The sequence below is a fragment of the Chiloscyllium plagiosum genome, chromosome 9, assembly GCF_004010195.1.
Source record: "Chiloscyllium plagiosum isolate BGI_BamShark_2017 chromosome 9, ASM401019v2, whole genome shotgun sequence".
NCBI classification, from domain to species: domain Eukaryota; kingdom Metazoa; phylum Chordata; class Chondrichthyes; order Orectolobiformes; family Hemiscylliidae; genus Chiloscyllium; species Chiloscyllium plagiosum.
Genome location: NC_057718.1, coordinates 54,669,504 through 54,682,397, shown reverse-complemented (window position 1 = coordinate 54,682,397; position 12,894 = coordinate 54,669,504). Strand labels below are relative to the sequence as shown.

The 12,894-nt window shown below is 42.1% G+C and overlaps 1 protein-coding gene across 3 annotated transcripts in view; it reads left to right on the top strand.

Moving 5' to 3' along the window:
• The window catches only part of LOC122552867 (proteasome activator complex subunit 4-like), a 193,287-nt gene that overhangs the window by 116,350 nt on the left and 64,043 nt on the right, over positions 1 to 12,894 (top strand). For 2 of the 3 annotated variants that reach the window (XM_043695950.1, XM_043695948.1), the window contains 5 exons: positions 3,112 to 3,165; positions 8,076 to 8,205; positions 9,396 to 9,477; positions 10,933 to 11,083; positions 12,625 to 12,694. In XM_043695950.1, the coding sequence (XP_043551885.1) occupies positions 3,112 to 3,165; positions 8,076 to 8,205; positions 9,396 to 9,477; positions 10,933 to 11,083; positions 12,625 to 12,694 (487 nt within the window). The remainder of the gene's footprint in view (positions 1 to 3,111; positions 3,166 to 8,075; positions 8,206 to 9,395; positions 9,478 to 10,932; positions 11,084 to 12,624; positions 12,695 to 12,894) is intronic. The other variant, XM_043695949.1, reaches the window with a different exon arrangement.

Sequence of the window (12,894 nt, the reverse complement as noted above, 5' to 3'; positions counted from 1 at the left end):
ACCAAAACAATTCACCACACACAATATATATGTGTGCATGTGGGCCTTTGTATGTCTGTGTGTGTGTGTCTGTCTGGGGTGGGGGTTGTGAGTGTGAGAATGTGTGTGTGTGTGTGTGTAGTGAGTGCAGAGTGTCTTAAGTCTGTGAGGGGGTGCATGTGTGGGAGTCTGTGTGTCTATAAGGGTGTGTGTGGGGGTCTGTGTGCGCGTCTGTGTGTATCTGTGTCCGTGTATGTGTGTGTAGTGCAATGGTGATCACCTGTAATGTGACATGAACCCAAGGTCCCGGTTGAGGCCCTCCCTATAGGTACCGAACTTAGCTATCAGCTTCTGCTCAGCCACTTTCCTCTGCTGCCTGTCCCGAAGTCCACCTTGGAAGATGGTCACCCGAAGGTCCGAGGCTGAATGTCCTGGACCACTGAAGTGTTCCCCAACTGGGAGGGAACCCTCCTGATTGTTGTGCAGTGCCCATTCATCCGTTGTCGTAGCCTTTGCTCAGTTTCCCCAATGTACCATGCCTCTGGGCATCCCTGCCTGCAACGTATAAGATAGACAATGTTGGCTGAGTCACATGAGTACCTGCCATGTACACGGTGGGAGGTGTTCCCACGCGTAATAGTGGTATCTATGTCCACAATCTGACACGTTTTGCAGCGTCCACCGTGACAGGGTTGTATGGAGTTGTCCTGAGAGCCTGGCAGTTTGCTACGTACAATGATCTGTTTGAGGTTTGGCGGTTGTTTAAAGGCAAGTGGTGGAGGTGTGGGGAAGGTCTTGGTGAGGTGCTCATCTTCATTGATAATGTGTTGCAGGTCACGAAGAACATGGCGTAATTTTTCAGCCCCTGGGAAGTACTGAACAACGAAGGGTACCCTGTCAATTGCAGCCCGTGTCTGCCTCCTGAGGAGGTCATTACGGTTCCTTGCTGTGGCACGTCGGAACTGGTGGTTGATGAGTTGAACATTGTACCCCGTTCTTGTGAGGGCATCCTTGAGTACTTCCAGGTGTCCGTCACGTTCCTCCTTATCTGAGCAGATCCGGTGTATGCGTAGGGCTTGTCCATAGGGAATGGCTGTTTTAATATGTTTTGGGTGGAAGCTGGAGAAGTGTAGCATTGTGAGGTTGTCTGTGGGTTTGCGGTAGTCTGTGGTGCTGAGGTATCCGTCCTTGATGGAGACGCAAGTGTCCAAGAATGAGACAGACAGTCGAGAGTAGTCCATGGTGAGTTTGATGGTGGGATGAAAATTGTTGATGTCACTGTGTAGTTTTATCAGTGACTCCTCGCCATGGGTCCAGAGGAAGAAAATGTCATCAATGTACCTGGTGTACAATGTCGGTTGGAGATCCTGCATAGATCAGAAATCTTGTTCGAACCTGTGCATAAAAATGTTGGCATATTGGGGTGCAAATTTGGTCCCCATGGCTGTTCCGTGTGTCTGGATGAAGAATTGTTTGTCAAAGGTGAAGACGTTATGATCGAGGATAAAGCGGATGAGTTGTAGGATGGTGTTTGGAGACTGGCAGTTGTTGGTGTTGAGTGCTGAGGCTGTTGCCGCAATGCCATCATTGTGGGGGATGTTGGTGTAGAGTGCGGAAACATCCATTGTGACGAGGAACGTTCCTGGTTCGACTGGTCCATGGGTGCTGAGTTTCTGTAAGAAATCCGTAGTGTCGCGACAGAAGCTGGGGATCCCCTGTACAATAGGTTTCAAGATGCCTTCCACATAGCCAGAGAGATTCTCACATAGAATCAATCTAAACATCAGGTCATAGACAGAGAACACAGGGGGCTAACATCTTCAACATATTGTCTAGCTATCACCATTGTTAACAGCTAACCCGAGAATGCAACTTTTTTAAAAAAAGGGTTTTGTGATTTACACATGAAAGAAGTGAAACTATCACTGTATTCTAACAGATGAAAGGCTTAACAGACAATCAATTCTTCTATGTATAATTTCAGTTACATCACACTGCAAATTTTTGCTATAAATTCTGTTACGATCGAGCCCTCCACAATCACCTGATGAAGGAGCGTCGCTCCGAAAGCTAGTGTGCTTCCAATTAAACCTGTTGGACTATAACCTGGTGTTGTGTGATTTTTAACTTTGTACACCCCAGTCCAACACCAGCATCTCCGAATCGTGACCAGAGGTGCCATGGTGGCTCAGTGGTTAACACTGCAGCCTCAGTGCCAGGGTCCCAGATTTGATTTCAGACTTGGGTGACTATGTGGAATTTGCACATTATTCCTGTGTTTGCGTGGGTTTCCTCCAGGTGCTCCAGTTTCCTCCCACAGTCCAAAGATGTACAGGTTAGGTGGCTTGGCCATGCTAAATTGCACATAGTGTCCAGAGATGTGCAGGCTAGGTGGATTAGCTATGAGTTACAGGGATAGGGTAGAGTTGGGTCTGGGTGGGATGCTCTTCGGAGGGTCAGTGTGGACTTGATTGACCAAATGGCCTGCTTCTACACTGTCGGGATTCTGAGGTGTCTTCAGCTCTGGTTCTCTGCCTGCCAAACCAGATTCTTTATCTGCTGTGGTACTCTGCCCAGTTTCCCACAAGCTCCCACCCTGACTCCCTCAGTTTCTATCCCAAATCTGTTTTTATCTGGACCAAGGTTTTTCTCAACTCACAGCTGTAGCCTTCTGTTGTGCATTGAAATGCTAGATTTGAGACTGGACAGTGCAGATATTCTTGGTGAGCTGATGCTTGTATTGATCAATGTCTGCCACTTATTGGAACCTGGTGAATCTTAATGTACAATAGAATAATGTGTAATTATTTTGTACAATACTATGTCGTTAACTGTATATGGTATTTCCTTTTAGATTTATGGTTTATTTTAGTTGGTAAGTTAATTCAGCAAGGAATACATGGTGTGATATGGTATTTCAACCTGGGCATTGTTTTATACTTCACAGAATCTGCAGGAACCTAACCCTGGTATTAATTAATTCTTATGGCAAACCATGTTTCACTTAATCATTTTATTTAAAGTAGTGATTTTCAGAAATGACGCCAGCGCTTTAGTGGGGATTGCCTGTAAATGAAAAATGAGGGCTGTGTTCAATATTGTCCATAATTAAGAATTCTCTTTATTGTTTAGGAATTATAAGAAGCTAATAGATACCTTACTGGACTTACTTGACCAGCGGAACTTGTAAGTTTTTAAAAATTATGTATTTTTGTTTAAGCTTGATAGCTCAGTCCGTCATCTAGTAGCTTCCCAGTACGCGACATTTCAAGTTTGCATCCCTAGCTTGATTTGAGATGGAGTTGACACTTTCGTGCAGAAAAAAGTTAGACTATGGGAGAAATGCTTACAAGGAGTTGCTCAACAGATTTTCATGGGAAGTACACAGCAGTGATGCAGTACATATGATGAACTTTAGAAAAGATATTTGTTCCCTGTGTTGGGACAAAAGATGTGCTGGTGGCAAAGGTTAAATGCCAGCCCCCGTTTGCACAGACTGTTTACCTGCACAGGCAAGCAATCGGGTTTACAATCCTGTAATAACTTTATCTTTTTATTTTTCTTTATATTTGATTGAGCATTGAAAAGGATTGTTTTAAAAATTAAGCCCTGTTTAAGGAACTTCATAAAAACTAAAACAACGTTTCTGGAATTCACTGTGAATTGTGTTTACATTGCTTTGTTCAAGCAGTTGGGGAGGAGAGAGAAGACATTGTGAGTGCAGAGAGTAAGACTTGACTGGCAACAAATTGCTGATTGACTGGTTTGTGCAATTGTGACCAGTTGTGGATACCAGAGGTCATCAACCTGACAACAGTCCTCTAATTGGATCTTGGGAAGCTGAACAGTGTGTGTATGTTGTTGTGGTTCTGTTCGCAGAGCTGGGAATTTGTGTTGCAGACGTTTCGTCCCGTCTCGGTGATATCCTCAGTGTGTGTATGAATAATACAGTGAGTCTTCAGACTGGAAGAAATAGGACTTGACTCTATATATCTCTGCAGCAAAGACTTTCACACGTAGAGATGGTCAGTTGTTCTCTCCCACCATTTGCTATCAGCTGATGCATCTAACCAAAGCCTGAAACTGAACAATTAATGTGTAAGTTCTCTGCCTCCTTAACAAGAACTGAAAATCTGAAAGGAGGGTATGAGAGCAGATGGTTTTGCTTGGGAAGAGAAAGGAACACCTCATTGAAGCCTGTGAACTGATGCTATTGGAATGTGTTTCCTGATATATGTTTTGTCCACTCAACCACCCATCTGTGTCGGGATTCTACATTTTAGAATTGGCTTCCCATTTTCTAGCCGTCCCTTTACCTGCGAATATCTGCCCCCAATCAGCTTTTGAACGTTCTTGCCTAATACCGTCAAAATTGGCCTTTCTCCAATTTACAACTTCAACTTTTAGATCTGGTCTATCCTTTTCCATCACTATTTTAAATCTAATAGAATTATGGTCACTGGCCCCAAGGTTTTCCCCATTGACACCTCGGTCACCTGCCATGCCTGATTTCCCAAGGGTGGGTCAAGTTATGCACGTTCTCTAGTATATTGAATCAGGATATTTTTCTTGTACACACTTAAATTCCTCTCCATCTAAACCCTTAACATTATGGCAGTCTCAGTCAATGTTTGGAAAGTTAAAATCCCCTACCGTAACCACCCTGTTGTTATTACAGATAGCTGAGGTCTCCTTAGAAGTTTGTTTTTCAATTTCCCTCTGATTATTAGGGGGTCTATAATACAATCCCGATAAGGTGATCATCCCTTTCTTATTTCTCAGTTCCACCCAAGTAACTTCCCTGGATGTATTTCTTGGAATATCCTCCCTCAGTACAGCTGTGATGCTGTCATTACAGCTGCCAGTCCTGCCCATCCCTGAGCCATGTTTCTGTAATTGCTATGATATCCCAGTACCTTGTTCCTAACCATGCCCTGAGTTCATCTGCTTTCCCTGTTAGACCCCTTGCATTGAAATAAATGCAGTTTAATTTATTAGTCCTACTTTGTCTCTGCCTGCCCTGACTGTTTGACTTCTGTTCTCAACTGTACCAGTCTCGGACTGATCTCTTTCCTCACTATCTCCCTGGGTCGATGCCCCCAACCCACCTTAGAAGTTTAAATCCTCCCGAGCAGCTCTAGCAAATCTCCCTGCCAGTATATTAGTCCCCTTCCAATTTAGGTGCAATTTGTTTTCCTTGTACAGGTCACTTCTACTCCAAAAGAGATTCCAATGATCCAAAAATGTGAATCCTTCTCCCATACACCCGCTCCTCAGCCATGCATTCATCTGCTCTATCCTCCTATTCCTGCCCTCACCAGCTCATAGCACCGGGAATAATCCAGATATGACTACTCTTGAGGACCTCCTTTTTAAATTCCTGCCTAACTCTCTGTAATCTCCCCTCAGAATCTCCACCTTTTCCCTTCCTATGTTGTTGGTTCCATTGTGGACAATGATCTCTTGCTGGCCCCTTTCCCCCATGAGAACATTCTGCACCCTCTCTGTGACATACTTGATCCTGGCACCAGGGACACAACACACCATTCTGTTTTCTTGCTGTTGGTCACAGAAATGTCTGTCTGTACCTCAGACTAAAGAGTCCCCTAACACAATTGATCTCTTCGAACCTAACAAACCCCTCATTGCATTACAGCTAGTCTCAATACCAGAAACTTGGCTGTTTGTGTGACATTCCCTTGTGAGTCGATCACTGCTTACATTTTCCAAAACAGCATACTTGTTTGAAATGGGGATAGCCGCAGAAGACTCCCGTACTAGCTGCCTACCTCTCTTACCTTTCCTGGAGTTAACCCATCTATGTGACTGTATCTGTGACTTTCCCTCCTCCAAAAACTGCCATCCATCACATACTGTTGCTGTTGCAAATTCCTCATTGCCTCTAACCGTCTCTCCAACCGATCCATCCGATCTGATAGGATTCTCAATCAACAGCATCTATTGCAGATATAATCCGCAGTAACCCTTAAATTCTCTTTGAACTCCCACATCTGACAAGAAGCACATATCACTCTAGTAAAGGCCATTTTTGCTCCTTCATGATCTACAGACCCAGAAAATAACACCATCTTATTCCTCTACAAAACACTGCACTGTCCAGTGATACATGAATTCAAACAACAAAGGCAATAACTGTGATAACGAGAATCCAGAGAAAATATATTCCTGTTAGGGTGAAAGGAAAGGCTGGTAGGTAGAGGGAATGCTGGATGACTAAAGAAATTGAGGGTTTGGTTAAGAAAAAGAAGGAAGCATATGTCAGGTATAGATAGGATAAGGATAGATAGAGTGAATCCCTAGAAGAGTATAAAGGCAGTAGAAGTATACTTAAGAGGGAAATCAGGAGGGCAAAAAGGGGACATGAGATAGCTTTGGCAAATAGAATTAAGGAGAATCCAAAGAGTTTTTACAAATACATTAAGAACAAAAGAGTAACTAGAGAGAGAAAAAAGGACCCCTCAAAAATCAGCAAGGCGGCCTTTGTGTGGAGCCACAGAAAATGGGAGAGATATTAAACAAGTATTTTGCATCAGTATTTACTGTGGAAAAGTCTATGGAAGATATAGAATGTAGGGATATCTGGTCAGCATTGATGGGTTGGACCGACGGGTCTGCTTCCATACTGTACATCTCTATGACTAAGTTATATTTATAGATTGTAATTCATAATTTTGTTTGTCACAAAGCTGGTCCCTTTTTTCTAAAAGCTGTTTCTTTTCTCAAGGATACTGTGTCCTTGGTTTTTTTCTGGAGGGGTCATAAACCAGCTCTCGGTTCTGATTAGACTGATTTGGTACATAGATTAAAGGGTATTGAGAGGCCTTTTTGTTTATATGTAAACAGATGAGACTTCAGGCCAAAGCAGTCATGTTTCAGAAGTGACCTGTATAATGAAAGAGTGTCAACTCTCTGGCTGTGCAGTTCAGTCCAGAACTAGTTAGGAGTTCGCTGTGGAAACAGGCGCGCTCTCTCTTTCTGCCCTTCTAACGTCAACCTGTAAGCATCTGTTCCATTTTTTGATAACTGTGTTTCCAGGTGGCTTGCTTAGTGAGACTGTTGTGTACATTCGGAACAGCATAATTAAGTCTAGTTTGGATAGATTGAGTTCTGCAGGGGTTCTTTCTTCTGTTTGTGTTTCATTATGTAATTTTGTTAATAAATTTTTGTGTATTAAAACCTGGTAGTCAACCTCGCTAACTTACTCCGGGTAGTTTTCACTGTACACTTACCATGGTGGCTCAATGGTTAGCACTGCTGCCACACAGCACCAGGGTCCCAGGTTCGATTCCAGCCTCTGGCAACTGTCTGTGTGGAATTTGCATATTCTCCCAGTGTCTGCGTGGGTTTCCTCCAGTGCTCTGGTTTTCTCCCAGGGTCCAAAGGTGAAGGTGAATTGGCCATGGTTAATTGCCCATAGTGCTAGGTGCGTTAGTCAGAGGGAAATGGGTCGAGGTGGGTTACTCTTTGGAGGGTCGTTGTGGACTGGTTGGGCCGAAGGGCCTGTTTCCACACTGTAGGGAATCTAATCTTATCGAAACAAATTGCAAAGTTATGGCCTGGGCTGCCTGCTTAAGAATGTTTTCAGTGGTTTGGCCGAGTCCATAACAGTTTACCTATGATGAAATGTATTTATTTGTAATAAACGGTAGTTCTCATTAAATACAGGAACATGTTGATATGATTAAATCAGATGGGAAAACTGGGGAGTTTTAGTAAAATAACTGGGCTGAAGCACACCTTCCCAAGTAGATCATAACCAAGTTGATTGGCAGCTACAGCTGCTACTTATACTTCTGATGATGTCTAATGATCATTGATAATGTGCATGAATGTGATCAATGGTTAAGGATTGTATCTGTCTTGCCTGGATGAATAGTCATTCATCCTGCACTTATTCATTGGCTCGGTTCATATATAAAGAGTGACTGTTAATGCCCTGCAACCTTGGCTGGAACACCAATATGGAAATTTTAGCATTGTATTATTATCATTAATTATGATGTTTTCCAACAAATCCTTTAACAAACCTTGTAAAAGGCTTTAAATTTTGATCAGGGGTTTGATTTTTTTTTAAGACCATGGAAATTTGAACAAATAGCCATTGGTTTCCTCTCCCTGTTACTGAGAGATGATGTCCCACTACCTACAAGAGGAATCAAGTTCTTTATTCAGAGTCTTAATCATGATGCTTTAGTAGTCCGGAAGGTAAGTTTTCTTTCTGTTAAATTTCACATGCCTAGCAATCAAAGAGAAGAATTGCAAGTTTACTGCTTAATTTGTCATTGTGTGGTGTACTTTGCCAGTTGCAAGAAAAATGGAATCACCAGCACTTTACTATGCTTATGGATGATATGAGAAGTGTCCTCCCTCCTGAAAAACAATTGTTAGCTGATAGGGCTCAGTTTCAGTGAATTCACTCGATCAATTCTCACCTGACTTTGGAACCTGGCAAACTTGCCAGCATGTTTTATATAATAATGTCACATGATATTGTACTTTTTAAAAAGCTATCTTCTCCTGACATGAGACATAGCATGGCTGTGTTGAGCTGATATTTACAAAAATATTATCTAAAAGGCTGAAAGAATGAATGTTCATTGTTAATTTTCATGCCTGAGCTGTATGGGGTCAGTGGCTTCATGTACTACAGATAATAAATAATTTCCAGTCTGGCTGTAAAAATATCATTCAACTGAATTGTTCATTCTGCAAACATTAAGTGCAATGAGATAAGCTCTGGATAGAAAGGTTTAGTGTAACAATGAAATTTACCATGTTAAGCCCCTGCAGCTGGGTACCACGGCATGGCTTCTGCCCAACATCTGAACCTATTGTGTGTCTCTACAGTGAAACTTGGAGCCTCTTCTCATCTCCCAGGCACACCTCAAGTCACCTGGTTTTGCAGGGATGGGGGAATATGGTGAACTTGGTGCTGTCACACACCGAAGAACCTGTCTAGTGTTGGGGGTGTAGGGCTTTTTTGGCCTCACTAGGCATCCCTGCCATGCCCACCAACTGCACCCCCACTGCCCCCCCGCACCCTCCCCCCGCACCCTCCCCCCGCACCCCACGATAGGCCTGATCTTACCCTCCTTTACTGTTGATCAAGTGCAGGCAGAGAAAAGGCTTTAGCTGAGCAGCTTTGCAGCATATTTCAAAAGTCACCTTGCCTTTTGGCAGACTTATTTCTGTCACTTGAGCAAGGACGCTTGCCTGGACTGCATCCACAACCTCTGCAGTCTGCCTGTTTGTGCAAATAAGATCCAAAATAAATTTACCGCAACCTAAAACATGCAGCAGGTGGTGAAATCTTGTTGGGACCTCGAACTTTCAGGCAGAATATGATGTCCCCAAAATTGCACATGTGACCATTGCTAAATTAATTTCATCTTCAGATGGCAATATCTGCTGTGGCTGGCATCATGAAGCAGCTGAAGAGACCTCACAAAAAAATAGAGATTGATCCATACACTGTTTGTAAGTAGAATTGACCTTTCAGTGATTATTTCCTTGATCATATTCTCAGTTAAATGTTAATGGACTTAAAGTAATTTTAAATATGCAAACTGTTTGAGCAAATTGCTAATTTAGAACCTGGGTTGCTCATTAAAGTGAGTTAAGTTCAAACAATTTTGGAAACCCCTCAAATTTGTCAATGTTTTATTTTTCATTGATTTTTAAGAGAAAACTTGCAAGGAGGAGAATTTGCTTTCACTTGTGAAGGGCATTCACTGAAAAGACCATGGTCATAATGAGTACAGTTAAATCATATGGTATGTCTTTGGGCACATTCAAATCTCTGGAAATGCTTCCATCATATGACTTGACTGGCACTTGATTTTAATACTCAGCCCTCATAGGAAGATATTACAGAGTTAAGACATTTTTGAAATGACACCTTAGTCGAAATACCTGTTTTTGAGCGTTCCTTTGAAAGGTTTAACATTCCTTGCTGTATTCCTGTGATCACCGTACTTGGCGCTAGTCAGATATTTTGGCGTTGCTGTTCATAACTGTATCCATGATCCAAAAAGACATTTGAACTACTTCTTTGCAAACATTTTCACTATTTAAAACATTTTACTTTACCTCTCAGAAGTTTTTATTTTGCATTATTATATTCGCTCAAGACGTTAAAAATGTGAACAAAGATGTTTCAATCACTACAAGTAAAAATCACATGGTGATTTGATATGCTGAATGTGCCATTATTCTGGTGGAAAATAGGAAATGTTGGACGAGAAAGATAAAGCTCTAACACAACTGTCTGCCATCCTGGTAGACATGATGGAATAATAATGACATAATTGACTATTTATTAGCAATCGGTATCTGTCAAGAAATCTGTCAAGAAGTCTGTCAAATCCAGACATGAGTTAAGACAAAATCCATTGCTGGAAACCTTTGGAAACGATAGGTCTAAAGTTACTTGCTTCTCGCAAGTATGTTACACTATTGTGTAAATGTGGGCGGCACGGTGGCTCAGTGGTTAGCACTGCTGCCTCATAGTGCCAGAGACCTGGGTTCAATTCCCGCTTCAGGTGACTGACTGTGTGGAGTTTGCACATTCTCCCCGTGTCTGCGTGGGTTTCCTCCGGGTGCTCCGGTTTCCTCCCACAGTCCAAAAATGTGCAGGTTCGGTGAATTGGCCATGCTAAATTGCCCGTAGTGTTAGGCGAAGAGGTAAATGTAGGGGAATCGGTCTGGGTGGGTTGCGCTTCGGAGGGTCAGTGTGGACTTGTTGGGCAGAAGGGCCTGTTTCCACACTGTAAGTAATCTAATCTTTACTTCTAATGTTTTTTTCAAGTTCATTTTCTACAGTTTTATTTATTAGTGAAAATTTTAAACAAGTCTTTTGAACCTTCTGCTTTATTATTTTTTGAAGCCCTTAAAAATATTCCACATTTTTAATTGTGGGAACTTCCTAACTAGGTGGCTCTCATCCAGCAATAACCCAGCCAGGAGACAGGCCTGATAACAAGTGGCTTCATTACGATAGCTCCAATTTGCCAAGGACTAAGGATGAATGGGAAGCCTGCTTATTTGTGGAAAAGACACACTGGGGGTACTATACATGGCCTCAGTAAGTATGGGATTGGTGAAATGTAAGCCATCAGAGTAATTCCATTCAAATCCTTGGAGATTGCTCAGTATGAATGGAGTCAATTATAAAGGATGAAATTACGACACATCTGGATAGCAGTAACAGGATAGGTCAGAGTCACAGCATGGATTTATGAAGGGGAAATCATACTTGACTAATCTTCTGGAATTTTTTGAGGATGTAACTCTGAAGATGGACAAGGGAGATCCAGTGGATATAGTATACCTGGACTTTCAGAAAGCCTTTGATGAAGTCCCACTTAGGAGGTTAGTGAGCAAAATTAGGGGCAAAATACTGACATCGATTAAAAATTGGTTGGCTGACAGGAAACAAAGAGTAGTGATAAACGACTCCTTTTCGGAATGGCAGACGGTGACCAGGGATCAGTGCTGGGACCGCAGCTTTTTACAGTGTACATTAATGATATAGATGAAGGTATTAAAAATAATATTAGCAAACTTGCTGATGACACAAAGCTGGGAGGCAGCATGCTGGCCTTCATAACAAAAGGAATTGAGTATAGAAGCAAAGAGGTCCTTCTGCAGCTGTACTGGGCCTTGGTGAGACTGTACCTAGAATATTGTGCGCAGTTTTGGCCTCCAAATTTGAGGAAAGACATTCTGGCTATTGAGGGAGTGCAGCATAGGTTCATGAGGTCAATACCCGGAATGGCGGGACTATCTTACGCTGAAAGATTGGAGCGACTTGGTTTGTATACGCTTGAGTTTAGAAGGCTGAGTGGATCTGATTGAGACGTATAAGATTATTAAAGGATTGGACACTCTGGAGGCAGGAAGTATGTTTCCGCTGATGGGTGAGTCCCGAATCAGAGGACACAGTTTAAGCGTAAGGGGTAGGTCACTTAGAACAGAGTTGAGGAGAAACGTCTTCACCCAGAGAGTGGTGGGTGTATGGAATGCTCTGCCTCAGAAGGCTGTGGAAGCCAAGTTTCTGGATACTCTCAAGAAAGACTTGTATACAGCTCTTAAGGATAGTGGAATCAAGGGTTATGGGGATAAGGCAGGAACAGTATAATGATTGAGGATGATCACCCATGATCATAATGAATGGTGGTGCTGGCTCGAAGGGCAGAATGGCCTACTCCTGCACCTATTGTCTATTGATTAACAGAACAAATGACGAGTGATTTGTAATTCCAATATTTAAGCAATTAGAAATATTTTCAAGACCAGCGAATTGGGTCAAAATATTCTGTTATTAGAAGCATTGCTCATGCATATAATGTACATCATTAAACTGTCTAAAAAGTTTAGCGCTGGAAAAGCACAGTTGGTCAGGCAGCATCCAGGAACAGGAGATTTGATATTTCAGGCTTAAGCCCTTTATCAGCAGCTGTAGTCCTGACTTTATTTTAGTCATGTAATTAATTTATGTCTAGTATGTTAATAGACAGTATTATAATAGGTTGTAAAGAAAGTGAAGATTTGGGAAGTGTTTTTAAAAGAACAGTTGAAGCATAGATGCAAGAGAAAATCTAATGACTTTTTTTTCCTAATTAGGAAGCTGCTTGTTTATGCCCCAGTGGATCAACAACCTAAACTAGGAAGAAGTCGAAGCGAAATGTCAGAGGTAAAAATTATTTGTGTCAAAAGTTTTTTTTAGCATTTTCTAGTCATCAATTCAGGGTTATTTGATGAGCTTGAAATAATGAGAGTACTTGATTTGAAGTAAGTGAGTGATCTTCATCAAAGCATGAGTGTATGATCCCATTTGAAAAATAATGAAGTTTTACAACTGTATTTACTATTTCGCCTGCTGTTGTGTCACCA